The following is an 18860-nucleotide window of genomic DNA, read 5'->3' as shown; positions in this document are numbered from 1 at the left end:
CACAGTTACGGAAGAAATCTTGAGACGAATCTTTTGAGACATTAGAAAATGATTAGCCATAAGTGCTACAGTAACCAACATGTGCTAATGACGGATTAATTATGCTCAAAAAATTCGTCTCGCGGTTTTCAGCCGGAATCTGAAATTTGTTTTATAAGTAGACTACGTTTAATACTTTAAATATAAAACTTGATGTGATATTTTTATAATTTTTTTCAAACTAAACACCACCTAATTTCGTAAAATTTACTCGTAAAAAAGAATTCTTGTAAGTGCGCTCATCCAAACTCCCCACCCAACCCATCGTCCGCATCTAGGGATTCCTCTCTCCCGGAGCGCCGCCGCCGCCGCCGCCATGGGCTCCGGCGACGAGGCCACCACCTCCAAGCACCACCGCCGCGACAAGGACAAGGACAAGGACCGCGACCGCTCCTCCTCCCGCCACCACCACCGCGACAAGGAGAAGGACCGCGAGCGCGAGCGCGAGCGCTCTTCCTCCTCTCGTCACCACCATCACCACCGCGAGGACAAGGACGTGGAGAGGGAGAGGGACCGGGACCGCCACCACAGGGACAAGGAACGGGATCGCGAGGAGCGCAAGGCGCGGGGGCGGGAGAAGGAGAAGGAGAAGGAGAAGGAGAAGGAGAAGGAGAAGGAGAAGGAGAGGGAGCGGGCGCGGCGGCGGGAGGAGAGGGGCCGCGAGGAGTCCTCGCGGTCGAGGAGGCGGGGGGCGGACGAGGGGGAGGATGAGGGAGAGGAGGAGGACCGCCACCGGAAGCGCCGCCGCCGGTCCTCCGGCCACCACCATGACTCGGAGACGGAGGCGGCGGGGCCGTCCTCGGCGGCCGCCAGGGAGGTTGAGGAGGAGGTGGATGAGGAGGAGGCTGAGAGGCGGCGTCAGAAGAGGAAGGAGGAGGAGCAGAAGCGGCTCGACGAGGAGATGGAGCTCCGCCGCCGCCGTGTCAAGGAGTGGCAGGAGATGAAGCGGCTCGAGGAGGAGGCAAAGCGCCTCGAGCAGGAGGAGGAAGCCAGAGCTGGCGATGGCGCTTCTACCGCTGCCGCTACTACCACTGCAGAGGCCAACGGCGATGGCGATGCCAATGCTGGGAAGAAGTGGACTTTGGATGGGGAGGAGTCGGATGAGGAGGGGAGCAAGGAGGATGCCGAAAAGACACAAGATAGTGGTGGTGTCACTACCGATTTGCCGAATGTGGTCAATGACGCAAATGGCGCCGCTGCTATGGAGGAGGATGACATTGACCCGCTCGATGCATTCATGAACTCTATGGTGTTGCCAGAGGTTGCAAAGCTGGAGACTGTTGTGGCATCAATGGGAAGCACGCCTGCTGCCAACATGGATGACAAGAATGGTAAGAGTACTGTGAGCAATGGGGATAAGAAAGTGCCAAAGAAGGCAATGGGGAGAATTATGCAAGGGGATGATTCGGACTCTGATTATGATGATGACGAGGATGACGAGGGTGGATCCGAAGATGAGGATGATGAGGAGTTCATGAAACGTGTCAAGAAGACAAAGGTAGAAAAGCTGGTAATAGTCGACCATTCGAAGATTGACTACCAGCCATTCCGGAAGAATTTCTACATTGAGGTGAAGGATATCACAAAGATGACAGGCGAGGAAGTGGCTGCCTACAGGAAGAATCTGGAGCTCAAGGTGCATGGTAAAGATGTGCCCAAGCCAATAAAAACTTGGGTGCAGAGTGGGCTGACCAGCAAGCTCCTCGACACCATTAAGAAGCTTGGTTTTGAGAAACCGATGCCTATACAGGCACAGGCATTACCTATCATAATGAGTGGGCGTGATTGTATAGGAATCGCAAAGACTGGATCAGGCAAGACTTTAGCGTTTGTCCTGCCAATGCTGAGGCATGTGAAAGACCAGCCACCTGTTGTGCCTGGAGATGGCCCTATTGGGCTCATTATGGCTCCCACCAGAGAGCTCGTGGTGCAGATACATTCAGACATAAAGAAGTTCTCGAAGGCACTTGGCATCAATTGTGTACCTATCTATGGAGGTTCAGGGGTTGCCCAGCAGATCAGTGAACTAAAGAGGGGTGCTGAAATTGTTGTTTGTACACTGGGCAGGATGATCGATATCCTTTGCACCAGCAGTGGGAAAATCACTAACCTTCGGAGAGTTACATTCTTGGTGATGGATGAAGCTGATAGGATGTTTGATATGGGCTTTGAGCCTCAGATTACTCGGATAGTACAGAATACACGCCCAGATAGGCAGACAGTTCTTTTCTCTGCTACTTTCCCTCGGCAAGTGGAGATACTGGCACGTAAGGTGCTGACAAAGCCTGTTGAGATCCAGGTGGGAGGAAGGAGTGTTGTCAACAAAGATATCACACAACTGGTTGAGGTACGACCAGAAAACGAGAGGTTCTTGAGGCTGTTGGAGCTGCTTGGAGAGTGGTTCGATAAAGGCAAAATTCTTGTTTTTGTCCACTCTCAAGATAAATGCGATTCTCTACTCAAAGACTTGTTTCAGCGTGGATATCCATGCCTATCTTTACATGGTGGAAAAGATCAAACTGACCGTGAATCAACTCTTGCTGATTTCAAGAGCAATGTATGCAACTTGCTGATTGCTACCAGTGTTGCAGCTAGGGGTTTAGATGTGAAGGAGCTTGAGCTGGTTGTGAATTATGATGTCCCTAACCATTATGAGGACTATGTTCATCGTGTTGGGCGAACTGGTCGTGCTGGCAGGAAGGGCTTTGCTGTCACTTTTATTTCTGAGGAAGAGGAGCGGTATGCACCAGATCTTGTCAAGGCTTTGGAGCTCTCTGAACAGGCTGTTCCAGAGGACTTGAAAGGCCTAGCTGATCGTTTCATGGCAAAGGTGAAGCAGGGAACAGAGCAGGCCCATGGAACAGGGTATGGCGGAAGTGGTTTCAAGTTCAACGAAGAAGAGGATGAAGCACGGAGATCTGCAAAGAAGGCTCAGGCAAGGGAATATGGATATGAGGAGGATAAGTCAGATTCAGATTCTGATGAGGAAGGAGGGGTTCGTAAGGCTGGAGGTGACGTTGCAGCACAAGCTATTGCTGCTGCCCAAGCTGCTGCTGCTTTGGCTGCAGCCAAGGCTGCTAGTAATGCCAACCAGCAAGTACCAGGCACCAATGCAGGGTCCTTGCTTTCTATACCCGTTGTAGCCAATGCTCCAAATAATGAGGCCACAGCACGTGCACTTCAGGCTGCATTGAACATTCAGCAAAATTTGGCACGGATACAGGCACATGCAGTCCCAGAACATTATGAGGCTGAACTTGAGATTAACGATTTCCCACAAAATGCGCGTTGGAAGATCACTCACAAAGAGACTTTGGGTCCTATTCAGGATTGGACTGGAGCAGCGGTCACTACAAGGGGAACATATATTCCACAAGGGAAAATTGTTGGTGCAAATGAGCGCAAGCTGTACCTGTTCATTGAGGGACCCACGGAATTATCCGTCAAAAAGGCAAAAGCAGAATTAAAACGTGTCCTTGAGGATTGTGCCAATCATGCTCTGAACCTTCCTGGTTCTGTCCAAACTGGAAAGTACTCTGTTATTTGACCTGCAGAGCTGTTAACAAACCGACTACTTATCAAAGATGTAGTTTTTTCTCATGAAGGTATGCGAAAAGAGGGGGAAAAGATCAGTCCATAGATCAAATACTATCTGCCCTTGTATGACAGTAAACAAAATACTGCTTGTCATTTCATTTTATTATGAAAATATAAGTTCTATAGCATTGAAAGGTCACAACTTTAGAAATATATCATCAAAGTGCTTCCTCAATGCCAGCAGATCACTCTTTCCTCTTATTTACTACTGTGTCCGTGTGTCTTTCATATGAGATTTGATGGTATATGTGCTTTCTATTGGGTGAGTAGAAATATGTATGGGGGTGTTTCTATACCTTATATGTTGAAGGAGTAACTACACATATATTCTATTTTTGTACCGTTGATGTAACGAAAAATGCTAGTCGAATGTGTATTATGCCATATGTTTGAACCTTCCAAAATTGGTATGACCAACCTGCACATTCTGAACCATGCAAGATTCTGATATTCTCAATCTGACTAGGTCTCTCCTCGAAGCTAGAGTGACTGCCATTCTAGTCTTCCTCGACAACGTTGTCATCTTGCAATCTGTGTTCTGAGAAGCTGGATAACTGGTACAATAGGAGGTGGCTTTGTGGAAGTTACAGTCTTACTGATTACATCACCTGAATGATCATGCCAGATAGCGCACTATATTGTGGCCTACCTGAAATGCAGGCAAAGTACGTTTAAGCTGAACATCTCTTTTGTTTGGTGCAATGCATCACTGTTACACCCCTGTTGTTAACCAGTTACCATCTGAAAACCTTTCAGGCCATATTCACCAGCCAGACAAGAAGTCATCATCCTAGGCTTACAGTTTGATGGAGAGCCAGGCTCCTCACAACTGCGTTGCTGATAATCGCAGTTGCGATTTCCAGTTAAATTTGTTGAAACCACATGACTTGTTATTCTTAGCTAGGGATTAGAGTGATCAATGTTTGTTGAGTAGAACAACTTGTTTGTGCAAATGCCATTAACTTGATGCTAAAAATGAAATTTGGTCAATTTTACCGGGTGTTTGATTTCCTTGGTTTACCATTTGAGGTAGCTGTTTAATTCTATAAAGCAGGTTTTTTTCATAACTGAATGCTTCATATGCGATTAAAAAAATAATTAGCCGGCATTGTTGTTTTTTGTGCGATAGATTAGGCAGGTAAACAGTAAACTCCAACGGATGAACACATTCTCGCGCACTTAATCAATTATCAACACTGACAACTTACAAAGGTGTTTAACTCTTTGTCACCTATCTAAAGTTTGCAGATGAATTCAGAATCTGTTTAAGGAAGTCCAATCAATATGAAGTCTTTTTTTTTTTTTTGACTGTAATCAATATGAAGTCTTGACCTGCAAAAACTAACACATGCAGAAGCTCTGCTTTACATTCTATATATTTTGATCTGCCCAAGTAGAGTAAGCAACAAGAGAGGACAGAAACAATTCAACAGCTATCACATTTCAGTAACTTGCAATATCTAGGCAAAACAATTCTCATCAAGTCAGACTTATTACCTATTTATGAATCTTGAAACAGGCGTTTCTCAATGCCTCTGCTCTTGTCCAAGAACCGGACAGTGGAAATGTGCTGGACTCTCAACTTGTCCTCACCCTGTATCCGCTCCCTGAACTCATCATGCATGTTCACCAGCATCAAATTCTGCAGTGTCAAGAGCAACTCAATGCCATGAGGCACCTCCTTGAGCTCAGGTAAGTTGACCATTGCAAGCCACTGGAGATTCTGCATCGTCTGCTGCTCCATGACCATTGAACTGATGCTCAACATGTTGCACATGATCAGTGTGTGCAGCTTGGGGAACCAGCCACTCCGAAAGATGATGCTCGCTCCATCGTATGCGTCTCCGATCTGGAGTGTTTTCAGGTTGGAGAGAGAGGAGATGGAGATCAATGGATCAATGTTCATCCTACTGCCTGTAAGGTACAGCTCCTCGAGCTTAGCTCCAACTGTCTGAAAGAAATTGGACTCCATCACACTCTGATGAAGCCTTCCGGTAAGATGGAGTTTGCGCAAATTCTTTGGTGGGGAGATCAGTGCTTCAAAGCTGATACCTTGATTACCTTCAGCTGAAAGAACTTTCAGCGTGCGTAAAAACCGCATCTTGCTGATGGATGCAAAGAGTTTGGGGTAGTGTTCTTCGGCCACATCTTCGATCGTTAATGTTCTTAATTGAGTCATGTTCCCTAAATGTTCAACAAGATCCATGTTTGCAAGAACACCCTTAAGAGTTTGCAGCTCCATTGACTGCCATACCACCTTTGGAGCTTCAACGCCTCTGGACTTCTCAACAATTCCACAATACAGTGGAGCACTCAACTTTCCTGCAATCATGTGCCTTAACCTCTTCAGCTTGGTGATCCCAGTTGGCAACTTGTCTACATTTGTAAGGTAAATATCAAGTGTTTGGAGATTGAACAACTTGTCAACTGATTGTGGCAGCTGCTTGATCTTTGTTCTTCTCAAACCAAGGTAGCGCAAGTTAAACAAGCCTGACAATTCTTCTGGCAGAATTGTGATTGAAACATCTTGCAGCTCGAGAACATTCAGATACCTTGCACTTCTTGGTGTCCCCACAGATGGAAAACAAGAACAAGTAACATCGAAATGGTAGAGCGAACGAAGTCGAGAAGGGTCTGAAACCGAGTTGATTCTGTCATTGTGCTCGTGTATTGACAATCAGCGACACCTGTATTCAGGCTCACCAGGCTGTGTCATGCAGAAGGTCTCCTTCTCTGATATGGAAATGGCCAGCTCCCTCACAATGTCATGCATTTGGAATTCCTTCACCTTTCTGAAGTGCTTCCTCTCAACAACCTGTAGCATGCATCGGTCTATCAGCTCATTCAGGTACTCCTCAGCGATTTCTTCTACTGTTCTTCTCTTTTCTGGTTTAATTAGATCCTCTGCAACCCATAGTCTGACCAGCCTTTTCTTTGTTATCATGTAATCCTCTGGAAAGATGCTGCAGAACACAAAGGCATTCTTTAGGTGGCTTGGTAAGTGTTTATAACTCAGCTTCAGAATCTTCATCACCGAACTCAATTCCTGGTCACGCAATCTGTCGCGCAATTCCCAGGTTATCTGATCATCACACTTACTCCACTCTTCGGTATCTTGTTTCTTGAATGAGAGCATGTTGCCCACGACCACAACTGCTAATGGCAAACCATCACACTTGCCCACAATCTCTCTCCCCAATGGCTCTAGTTCTGGAGGACAAGCTCTATCCATGTTGTTCTTGAATGCCCACCTGCAAAAGAGACACCAAGAGTCTGCCTCATTTAGCTTTTTCAGCTCAAGAACCTGATCTTCGCTTGCTAAGGAGGCAACTTCTTTGATCCGGGTCGTTATTATGACCTTGTTTTCATTGCTGCTGCTTCCTACCGTGCCTGCTAGATCCATCCAAACATCTGTGCACCACACATCATCTAGTACAAGCAAAATTTTTCTTTGTTCTAATGTTCTCTTCAGAATTTCTACCAGATCCCTACCATCTATGCTATCAATGTTGGATGGGCACCGGCTTTGCAAGATGTGCCGTACCATCTTCCTCATGATGTCAGAGGCATTGAACTTCTGAGACACTGTGATCCAAACATGGCAATCAAACCGGTTCTTGATTCTCTCATCTTCATAGATGATGTTGACAAGAGTGGTCTTCCCAGATCCTCCCATGCCCCAGACTGCGATAACCGATGTCAATCTTGTTGTCGCACTTAACCATCTGATTATCATTGTTTTTTCTTGTTCAACACCCACCATCTTATCAGCTAGGTAGTAAGAAAGATGATGAGGAAGTCGGTGATCTTCCTTGTCGGTTGAAACTCTACCGCCATTTGGCAGCTGAATCTCATACTGCACCCGCAAATTCTGGAGATTCTGAAGGTGACATTGCAAATCCTTCAGGTCTCCAGCAATCTTGTGCCAAGAAGTTTTCCCAAGTTTACGGAAGTAACTCAAGAACTCCCCATTAAAGAACCTGCTCTTGTGCTTAACAGACAGGTAAAGAAACTCATCAATGATATCCTCGATTTCAAAAGCTGCTTTTCTTACTTCCTGCAAGTATACTTCAGTGGGTTCGCTATAGCCTTCTTGCTTTTGTGCTTGGCGCAGGAATGCTTGCATCAACTTGAGCTCAACCTCAATCTGCTTTATTCGATTCTCGATCTCATTTATTATTGTCAAGTTTGCGTCAAAACGTCCACCTAATGTTATGCTTGCAGACGATGCTAAGACGGATCCAATTTTGCATAGAACGGCGAATACCACGCCTTGTGCCATCTTGTTTTTAGCTGGTCTGGCACAAGGTTTGTGAAATTGGAGATTCTCATTAAATCAAAACACTGGTATTTTGAGAAAAAAAAGTACGTTATACTGACACATAGCACTACATCCATAACAATATTAAGTTTTTCTTGATAAATAGTCCAATATTTTCAGAAGCAACATAAACATACTGGAATTTGCAGTTAATTAATGTCTCTGTGTTGAAGCTTGTCCTTTTCTTTCTTTCCGTTTGGTGCACCCAAGTTGGATTCTATTAAATAAATTTTGTTAGCGTTGACTATTTTCTTGATGAGATAAGCATGTGTATCAAAATTGATGACAATAGAGGAAACACAAGGCAGAAGTAAGGTGCTCATATTCATTAGAATTAACAAACTTATGACTGTCAAATACTCAATGTAATTAATCTTGCACAACTCTCCAGAAATAGGTATGCATAAAACACAACTAGAAACTATTCTGACACCCAAATTGCCCCGAGTTCTTATGTGATTATTACACACTTCTTTTGGTATGATCATCATGTGCTGTTAATTTGCTTTAAACATCAAAACTTCAACACGGATTCTTCCATATTGAATTATCAGGTTATTTACGCCGGGATTTCTATTCTATTTGTTCCATCAAACAGGACAGCTACACCAAAATTTCCATCAGGAGAGGAATTGTTCATCTTGTTCGTTCTTGGAAGTTGGAACAACAATACCAAGAGAGTGATAACTGTCTAACGCATCAAGATTTCTCTTTTTCTTTTTAAACCTCTGAAACAGAAATGATTTGACAGAGAAATGTAACAACATGTTGAAAGCAAAGGTGCATACTGCTTAGTGCTTACCCCCTCTCTGGAGCCTGGCTATCTTAGCCCTGGTTCCCTGGCGGTGGAATCGTCTCGTCTGTGGTGGACAGCGGAGAGGAGAGCAGAGCAGAGAAGAACTGAACTGAGCTTGGGACTTCAGAGAGGCAGCTGCAGCTACTATATACAGAGCCCTTGTCAGTTGTCACTGTTAAGTTTGCTTTTGCTCTTTATTATTTTTTTCCCTCCAAATGCATGCAGACGCTCTTGTACATTGGGATGGCTCGCCAAACTTGGTTAGTCAGATAGGATCTTTTGGCTAGCCAGATGACTGGTCTTTTGGATGCTCACTTAAATTTGATATGGATGATGGTTTGACTAGTCCGTTGAAGATTCACTTATATTTATAAGTTCATGGTACATTAGTACTCAGCAATTATAGAAGAACATTTTCAAGCCTTCGATTCAATTAGAGTTTAATCTCTTTGACCGATAATTACACCCTGTTTGGAATATACGGGGCGATTGTTTGACTTTTTTTATGGAAAAAGTCAAGCGTCATATTTGCAAACAAAAAAATAATTTATAAATAAAACTTTTATATACGTTAGGGGTGGACAAAACTCGTGGCTCGTTAGCTCGCTCAACTTACGACAAATTTTGATCGGCTATGTCTGGCTCGTTTTATTTTTGTAACGAGCGAGCATAACGAGCTAGCTTGAGTTGAGTTGGCTTGGAAGCCTTAATGAGCCAGACCAGTCTAGCACTCCAAGTTCTATCAGGCCCCCACAAGCTCACACGCCACAACCCAGTGGCCACATGCCTATAGAAAACCCTAACCATACTGAATTTTATTTATTTATTAAACTTTTTTAATAAATAATTTTATTACTAAACCTCGAAGAAAAATATTTTCGTCGTATGAACTTTTGGCCACGCCAGTGTGGGTGGCGTGGCAACACAACGTTACCACGTAACCTGGTTGGCGTGACAGTCTTGCCACGCTAAAAACTCTGCGTGATAGTGTTATTTTGTCACATCAATGTTAGTGGCGAGGCTACAAGATTCATACGCTGGAAATATTTTTCATTGAGGTTTAGTAATAAAATTATTTATTAAAAATGTTTAAAAATAAAAAAAATTCGAATCGTAATCATAGTCTCGTCCTTCCGTCCTTCCTCTGTGCAGTTGCCAAGCCACGCCTCTCATCTCTCATTCTCTCCTGCTACCCATCACCGGCTGGACTGACTCCAACTCCCACTCCCATAGTCCCATTGCAGGCTTGTCGTGGCTCAATCTCCACTCTCCAACTCCCATCGCCACATTGCCCACACAGATTTGCCAACTCCGTCACGGCCTGGCACGCCGGCACCATGCCAAGCCACCAAGGCACGGTGCCGCCAACTCCATCGGCCGTCGCCCTATCACCCATTGGTGCCACCATGCTAGGTCTTGTCGCGCCTCCACACCTCTAGCCCGCTATTGCTGAGTCCACCAGGCGTTGGTGTTTCTCCTATGCCTCCGCCGTCGGTGCATCCATCTCCATTCGGATTGTGTCTCTGTCGCCGCGTAGCCTCCGCCAGTCACTCACCCTCTATCCGCCACTCAGCTGCCTAGGCCTGGCTACGTGCATGTGTCTGTGTCATGGTGGTCGTGTACCGCATTGGCTCACGATCTTAACGAGCCAGCTCGTTATCTTAACGAGCTAGATAGAGCTAAGCCAAGCTGGCTCGTTGTCCACCCTTAACATATATATTCTTAGCAATCTAAATGTCAATGTTAAAAATAAACTTTGGTGAAAATCTTCTAAAATCAACTCAAAATTTAAGGTTAAAAATTTAAATTTTGACTTATAAGTATAAGTAAAAACGAAAAGATGAGAGTGATAGGAATTTGGCATAAATAGTTCAATTGCCACGTAACATAAAATACTATAGTTTACACCTTGTTATGATTGATATAATTATAAGAAATACTATCGTGGTATTATGCTTTTATAACCTTTTTGAATCATGAATTAAAATTACCAGAAGATACATAACTTTCAAAAGAAATAACAAAAACATAACTTTCTCTTGCCACCGCGCACATAATTACTCGTTTTTTCCTCCACATTCTTGGATTGTTCGATTCAAGAAACTACACCAACGATTGGGGATTCTATATTAATAAATGTTGATGTCAAGTTAATAGTGGTGTGAATTCATGACACTTACATTTCTGATCATCACAAGGGTTGAAATTCATGGCAATCAAGAAGCCAAGTGGGGTATGAACGCAAGTGCCAGTTCAACATGACTTGGGAGAAGACTTGAAAGAAATCAAAGTTTTCAAGAAGACTTCAATGCTAGGTCATGGCTAATTGATCCAAGGGCAGATACAAGAAACAAAACAAATAAACAATGTAACATTGCACTCCAAGTCTAGAGCTTGACATTTAACTACCCTAAAAAATAGCTAAGTAAAATGATTAAAAAACATATGATTAAGACACCTAGAGAGCTGCACGATCATCTTTTTACTTATGCTTATAAGCTAAAATTTAATTTTTTAATCTTAAATTTAGAGCTGATTTTAAGATTTTTTAATCATAATTTATTTTACCATCTTTGCTTTTAGATAAGTAAGAACACTTTTATAAAAGTTTTATTCATAAATTATTTTCCGTTTATAAATATGCCAATTCTCTTTTTCGCTCAACAAGCCACACAATGACCTTCGGCTTAACATCATTAACTCGCCATTTATACATTAGTCTTCTTCTTCAGGGGACAGTTTAACAATAGATGAAATAAGCAAACCAGAGTTGACTTAATCATTTGGAGAACTCATCTAAACATTGCTGACTATTAAATAGGATTTTTATTGGAAGTGTTCTATGAACCTGAAAATTTACATAATCTCTTTGCTCCACAAAATCAATGACTTGGATCCAAGGCCCCACGTCAGTGAGATATTAGAGAAAAATATTGGATCACATTTTTTTTAAATAAAACAAGTGATCACCCCTTTATTAAGGGTCAGTTGCCTAAACATGGTTCTTTCCAGTATTTTATATGTGGATCGCTATTGAACAATTAAAAGTAAACTGCCCCAAATTTACATGACAAAGACATCTTCACGCAAGCATGAAGCAATCGATAAACAGTTCATGGCCTGTTTCATCTGAACAGGACAAGGCAACACCCCAATACGTTGTCTGCTTCGTGCTTGAGGGCTTTGAAGCCATAGTTTCCATTTAGCATGCTCAGCTCCATCTTATGGCAGGCAGGTCTGAAGTGCATTTGGACAAAAAAACATGCTTGCCAGTATTTTTGTTGCTCAATACAACAATAGGCATCTGGTATAATCTTGGTTCCCAATATGCCTCCATAGCGATTGGTACCCTTGGGCATGCAAGACTTACTGCGTCTATGATGTCAAGAGGTGTATATTAGCTGCCATCAGTCCAGGGGAAGTTAACAAGATCTAGAAAGTATGTTGTTCAGTCAGGTATCCACTAGCTTCTGACAAATAGTCATCCCGTCCCCGATTGGCACCTGCAAAGCTCTCAGAAAAACATAATAACATTGTCAATTAAAAAAACATAGGTGACATTAACAGGTAAAAATGAGAGAAGGCATGTGGTATATGCTGTGCCAACTGAACTATGGTATAAACTATTACATGAAATCAAGTAACATGGTTGTCACTTGCATATTGGTCAAATAATTATGAAAGTATCATACTGTTTTCTTCTCATTGAAGCTGTACAAAATCTGAACATTGTGCTCAAAATAAGGTTTGGACAGAAGGAGCTATATTAGTTTCGGAGCAAATTGTCAGTTAAAAAGATAGCAAACTGGACTACACAGTTTCAAGTTATACATGATCATGGGCTGAATATGCCACAATAGCAAATAAAAACTTTCAACATAGGATATATTGTGACTCAGTTCTCTTTGCAAGTTCTAAAGGACAAAGACTTGCCAGACATATCAATAATCTCCTTTGCAGTTAACATATGCATGTAATGACGAATAACTATGGGATAGACCAAACATATAAGAGGTGGTAGGAGGAATAGACCATGCTGATGTTGACACGATTATCTTCCAGAAGTTTCTTGTTGAAGTTCCTTATACTGATTGTCTTTAGGTCATTCACCTAAAGAAAAGATTTCCAGATAATTTCTTTTTTAAAATGAGTTATCCAATTTCTATGGTATAGCATCTATGTACCATGTCAAAACTAAGAAAAGGAAAAAAGAATCCAAAAAGGGACTTACTAATGGATCAGCAACCCTTCCATACCAAAGGACATTGTCTATTACAATCAAACCACCGATTCTTACCTGCAAAGTAACAAGATTTAGTGCTAACCATACAGAAAACAATCAAAACATAAAAGGCATGGCCACTACACATGGAACCTATAGATATAAAACTTGCAGCGGATCTTCTACGATAGTGTGCAAAGCTATGAGGATCAGAGATGAAATACCATAATTTGCTATAGGCAAGAAACAGTTATAAGTAGCCCAGAAAGGTAAACCACGTATTTAAATCTTACTAGCTTAAGCAGAAGTTCATAATACTCCTCATATGTTTTTTTGTCTGCATCAACGAATGCAAAGTCATAACTAGAAAAAGTAGAAGAGAGAATTTGTTAGGCCAACTAAGAGGTCAACTAATATGATGATGAATTATACCATAATAAAATTACTGTACCTGTTAGCCTCACCATGGTCAATTAGTGACTTCAAGGTATCCACAGCTAGAGCATGTTTGACATCAACCTAAGGAATTTGTTGACATATCAGCACAGGAAATCAAATCAAGCATACAAATTGATCATGAATTACCACCAAACTGTACATACTAGGTGATTCCAAAAGGTTTATAATTTCAGTTTTAAGTGGTAAATGTCATGGGAGGAGGATTGCATAGTGAATAGTTAGTTGTATTGCAAATAGCATAGGTTATATATAATAAAGGCACAAGGCATACCACCCTAGAGAATAGGGGAAAGAAAATTTATACTCAAGGATCTAGAACAAGTACAGAAAGTTATGTAGTTTATCATGATCCAGAATTCCAGATCTCATTGAACAAAAAGAGGTCATCACCTTGTGTGCAACACCAGCACGCTGGTAGTATTTCTTGGCAATTTCTAGGCATCTTCCATCCCTTTCACAAGCAACCAAACAACCTGATTCAGGAAGAGCTAGTGCTACAGCTAATGATGAATATCCCTGTGCAAAGATTAGAGGAATGCTAAGACGAGGATATTGAATTTACAGAAAATAGTGGTTTTCTAAAGAAGTAGCTCATTCACAAAGTTTAAATTGCACTTTGTAGCACTTGACATAACATACACAATGCTGATTATTATTGTGCCCAACAGAAAAGATTGCTTGATGGAAGGAGACAAATGCAAGAACCAAACCTCAGGTATTCTGACAGTGCCACTTCAAGTTTTGTTCTGTGTAGGATTTAGAAGCTGTGGTGCATACCTACTATGGGATATTTTCCAGGGAAAACAGCAGATACTGAGTTTTTACAAACAGATTGTTAACCCACTAGAGAATACTTCTCATTTTGCTCAACATAATCCTTTGGTTCGAAGAGAAACAATAATTTAGTATTTTTCAGCGTTTTACTTACTGCGAGTGGAAATATGAAAAACATTACAATACAAACCAGACACTAGGTTGGTTCACATACTGTATAGACGCCGACTTCAATGCATCGTTGAGCCCCAAGAATTTGCGCAAGCATTGCTAGCAGCTGAGCCTGCGTGGGCGAAACCTAACAAGAGAGAGAGGGAGATCAGCTGAAATTGCATATCATTATACCTAATTTCTGAAACGAAACAGCATCACTGTTTTTTTTTAGAAAAAAGTACTAATAAGTATAAAGTGGCTTATTTGGCATGTTGACATGCAAATTTTGGATTATCTTAATGGAAATTGAAAATGACAGACCTACACAATATAAGAATGATACTCTCATCCTCACTAAATAGTCTGGACATACTTATATGTGTGCACTCTGCATACCCAAAAATTTCCATTACAAAACATACAAACCATGGATTAACTATTACTACTATTAAGCCACATTGGAAGGAGAAGAGGGAGCAAAAAATAAAAATAAAAAAAAATAAAAAAATAAAAAAGGTCGTGGCTGACAATGTTGATAAACTATGAGCGGAAACACCGCACCGGAACTGCGGAACAATCATCAGAATGTGCGGTAGGTTTGTTAACACCAATTGATGAGGCAAGTAGTATGGATGCCAAGGGAACGAATCAGCAGAAATGCATTCGTGAACTCTAAGAAGCGTGCGTAGATATGCACCTGCATCTGGCTCCCTCTCATGGCCGCCGTCTCCTCGCGTAGCTCCCGGAGAACCTGGCGCCATTTCCACCCCACGACAGGAGCGCGCATTGGGTCAGAGCCTGCTCGAAATTTCGCGCCACGATGCTCGAGAAGGAGCAGAGACAGAGGGAGAGGAGAGGGACGCACTGGGTGCTCACGGACGTTGGCGAGGAGGTACTCGTAGAGCTGCGGCGTCGCGCCCACCTGCTTCCGCCCTTGCCGCGCCGCCTCCACCGCCTCCACCGTAGCAGCAGCACCACCACCACCAGCCGACGACGACGAGGAGCACAGGTGGCGCCGGCGCCACGGGCGAGTGGAGTAGGTAAGGGCTAGCGCCCGGGGGACCCGCGATGCGGCGGCGCCGAACCTGAGAGCCGCCGCGGCCGTCGCCGGCGGCGGGAGGGCCGACGCGGAGGCGAAGCGACCCATCGCGTGCGACGACGCGGATTGGATTGGCGTCCTGGGGCCCACATGTCAGTGAGTGGCCACCGCACTGGGCCGACAAGCTGTACGGGTGAGCCCATTTCAAAAGGCCCAATAAGCATGTGCGAGCTTCATCAACTGCATCTATTTCTTCCCAGCCCATAAAAAGCCCAATAAGCCCATGTTAACAAGATGATTTGTTTTTTCCTTTTAAGTTTATTCATGCCACGCCTATTAAAGTACGATTTATTCCATTAGGTTAGATAAGCTTTTAACCTTTCTGATAGTTGTATGATAAATATTAATCCCTCTGTTTTATATTATAACATGTTTTAAGTCTACCCGAATAAATTGATGCATGGATCAATGTTTATGTTTTATGTACTAGCATGTTGACTTGTGTTGGAACGATATTTTATTTAAATAAAATGTGATTAGCACGTTATTACCATTATTTGCAACTTGAGTACCTGGTTGATTGACATGATGGTCGGAATTAACTTGGGAGAATGCTATGTCTTAATTCCTAGAACGAGAGGTAGCTAAAATTACAGTTGAGCAATAATATTCGCAAAAGTTTTTTCCTCTGTAATGAGAAAATTAAGTGAGGATATACCATCCTATAGAAATTACGTCGGTAGAATACCACCCTTATTATTATTGTAATTGATAATGCCACTTATATTTTTGTTGCCACTTTGTTAATTAATTTTATCAATTGCAATGTTAAGGGTGACATTTTATTGATGCCACTCCTATTCCTCAATTTTCTCCCTTTTCAAAATGCATGCACTCTGCTACTCCTTCTGTCTCAAATTAGAGGGCGCCCATAATTTTAGAAAAATCAATACCTATATCTTTGAATAATAATGTATGTGTTTAGCCACGAATAATATATTATAAAAAACTTTAAAGTTATGCATTGGATACTATTTAAAAAAGATACACCCTATAATTTGACGGATGGAATACTTGCTAGAAACTTCGTTTTTAATATATAATGTCTCGTAAAAGATAATTAGAAAACAGCTTAATTAGTTTGCTTTGGGTTAACCTACAAGAAAATAAAATCCACACATAGTATTCATGGTATATATTCTAGGAAACATATATAATTTGGTCATCAGAAGGGTGCTCATACATAGAATTAATTAAGGAAATGTCTTTCGGGACAGTAATAATACAGATGCTATAAATTAAATCAGCCTAGCAAGACCATAGACATGACATGAGAGATTCAGTTTGGCTAAAATGGAACCCAAATTGTATATTGTCCAAAGTACTCGCCATTGAGGTTTACGTACGAATTAATCATTTTACATACACCATACGTACACAAATATTGTTCTACTGATCGAAACAAGGCACCAGATTCGATCTCAGCAGCACACCTGAGAGAATAATTTTGCTAGTCTCTCTAGCTGCAAAATTAATTAATCCGGATTTATCTAAGAAAAATCCAGATCTAACAAATTGACTTTGTACATTTCAAGTAAGGGCTTTATGTTTTTTACTTTTGTTTATACTTATAAGCCAAAATATAAAATTTTCAACTTCAAATTAAGAGATGATTTTGAGTTTTTTATCATACTTTATTTTTCAGCCTTGCTCTTTATCACTAAATTTTTATTCATAAATTATTTTTCATCTATAAATATAATCTTTACCTTTTTTAAAAAAATGCTAAAAGATGACCTTAAATCAATAGCAAATTGACTTCTGATACAGGCCCAAGCATTAATGCATTGACCATGCATATCTATAGATCGATTTCAGACAAAGAAGAGGAGTCGCATTTGTATTGTTGTTCCTGCATGGCTAATCGTGGCGACCAAGTACTGCGGCGTGTACGTACGGTGTGGATGATGCAAAAGTCAAACAATTAAGCAGTGAGCATTATTATAACTTACCAGTAATAACCCTCGCTAGATACATACAAAGCACCTGGATGTATGGTCAACGTACATGCATTTTCATATACCTTAATATTTAACATATTAAATATTGTGAATGCATATCCATGCATATGATGACACTTCGATCTAGTACCTCTGTTTTTATAACATAAGATGTTTGCTTTTTTTTTCAACATTTGACTCTTCGTTTTATTTAAAAATTTAGTGCAAATATAAAAAAAGATAAGTCGTGCTTAAAGTTCTTTTATAAGCCACAAGTAAAATAAATGATATTTCTATAATTTTTTGAATAAGACAAATGGCCAAAAATTAAAAGCAGAAAACATTATGAAACGGAGGGGTAGCCTGTTTCGACAAAGGTGTTGGTTTAGCTAACGTCATCTCCAAGTAAAATAAATAAGCAACCTGGATACACTTAACCACATTTTTTATATTTATTACGTGAGTTCTTAATATATTTTACTTTGAATAATAAAATAAAAAACTTTTTATTATTAAACGTATAGCTCAAAACTATATTGTTTATCTTGCAACATAATTTTTCATATATCTTTATTTATATAAAAATAAGACGTGTAACTCAAAACTATTTTAATTTATATTGTAACAGATATTTTATTTTTGGTGTTTTACTTCAGAACTCAATAATAAGCTGTATACGTCGTAAAACGATGTCCATTGCTTATTTGTGACTACGTTTACCTCAGACACCATAATTATTAATTAATTAATTAATTAATTAATTAATTAGTGTCTATCGCTTAATTGTGAATACCCATGAATGAGCGATCGAAGTTATGATATCATATCATCATACTAGCAGCTTGTAAGCACTGAGGTAGTACGTATATGATAGATGTAATCATGCCCAAATAAATTAAAAAGATTGGAACACAAAAGGTATATTTAAGGCGTTTTACGCAAAAGAACACGTGCACGGTGCCCAAAATTTAAAATTCAACATCATATCTCATTATAAATTAATTACTGGTGTGGTTTATTTAAGCTATATATATACGTCAATACAAATTAGGTTTATGGCTTTATGTAGACGTGGGCAATGACAATAGCAAGAAATGGATCATTCTACGCAAAACGAGAATAGACCATCCATGCATCCGTGCATGATTACACGTATCTCTACTGTTCTAAATTAAAACTAAACTAAACTTTTAGATGCTGATTGTGGCAGACACTGCACTTAATTTGCACACATGACATGATCTCCGGGCTCCGGTCCACTAGTAGGAAATTGCGAATCTTTGACCTAGGATCACCAACCAAATAAATTCTCAGCTATGTCATCTCGCTTCCAATTACGTTTATTTGTTAAAATTTAAAATTTTTAACCTTATAGATTTTAGGATTTTTTCGTAGTTGATTTTCTAGTCTTAAATTTTACATCGCTAAGAAAATATATACAAATACTTTATTCACAAATT

The 18860-nt window shown here is 41.0% G+C and overlaps 3 protein-coding genes across 10 annotated transcripts; 1 reads left to right on the top strand and 2 right to left on the bottom strand.

Moving 5' to 3' along the window:
- The first annotated feature begins 304 nt into the window (after window positions 1-304).
- LOC102713759 (DEAD-box ATP-dependent RNA helicase 42-like) lies at window positions 305-9000 on the top strand. 8 transcript variants are annotated; one of them, XM_040526520.1, is made up of 7 exons: window positions 305-3644; window positions 4103-4301; window positions 4393-5328; window positions 5420-5630; window positions 5704-6484; window positions 6597-7639; window positions 8556-9000. In XM_040526520.1, exon 1 carries the CDS (start codon window positions 356-358, stop codon window positions 3584-3586), a length of 3231 nt encoding a protein of 1076 aa, XP_040382454.1. In that variant the 5' UTR covers window positions 305-355; the 3' UTR covers window positions 3587-3644; window positions 4103-4301; window positions 4393-5328; window positions 5420-5630; window positions 5704-6484; window positions 6597-7639; window positions 8556-9000. The 8 variants fall into 8 exon arrangements, with proteins under 8 accessions (XP_040382454.1, XP_040382455.1, XP_040382458.1 ...); XM_040526521.1 differs by having other exon boundaries at window positions 5420-6025; window positions 6146-6484; XM_040526524.1 differs by having other exon boundaries at window positions 5420-6484; window positions 6606-6633; window positions 6714-7639.
- Window positions 5138-7918, bottom strand: LOC102713291 (disease resistance protein RPM1-like). Its single transcript, XM_040526722.1, has 2 exons — window positions 6340-7918; window positions 5138-6270 (listed from the first exon to the last, which is right to left on the bottom strand). Exons 1-2 carry the CDS (start codon window positions 7916-7918, stop codon window positions 5138-5140), a joined length of 2712 nt encoding a protein of 903 aa, XP_040382656.1.
- A 2679-nt stretch (window positions 9001-11679) lies between the features above and the next one.
- On the bottom strand, window positions 11680-15518 carry LOC102713012 (O-methyltransferase MdmC-like). The gene is made up of 9 exons (XM_006659059.3): window positions 15227-15518; window positions 15059-15112; window positions 14423-14506; window positions 13825-13950; window positions 13427-13494; window positions 13269-13338; window positions 12985-13050; window positions 12786-12863; window positions 11680-12256 (listed from the first exon to the last, which is right to left on the bottom strand). The coding sequence occupies exons 1-9, from the start codon at window positions 15506-15508 to the stop codon at window positions 12206-12208; spliced, it is 879 nt and encodes a 292-aa protein (XP_006659122.3). The 5' UTR covers window positions 15509-15518; the 3' UTR covers window positions 11680-12205.
- Between the last annotated feature and the right edge of the window lie 3342 nt (window positions 15519-18860).

Source organism: Oryza brachyantha, chromosome 8 (assembly GCF_000231095.2).
Source record: "Oryza brachyantha chromosome 8, ObraRS2, whole genome shotgun sequence".
NCBI classification, from domain to species: Eukaryota; Viridiplantae; Streptophyta; class Magnoliopsida; order Poales; family Poaceae; genus Oryza; species Oryza brachyantha.
This window is presented reverse-complemented; position numbering and strand designations above follow the sequence as displayed.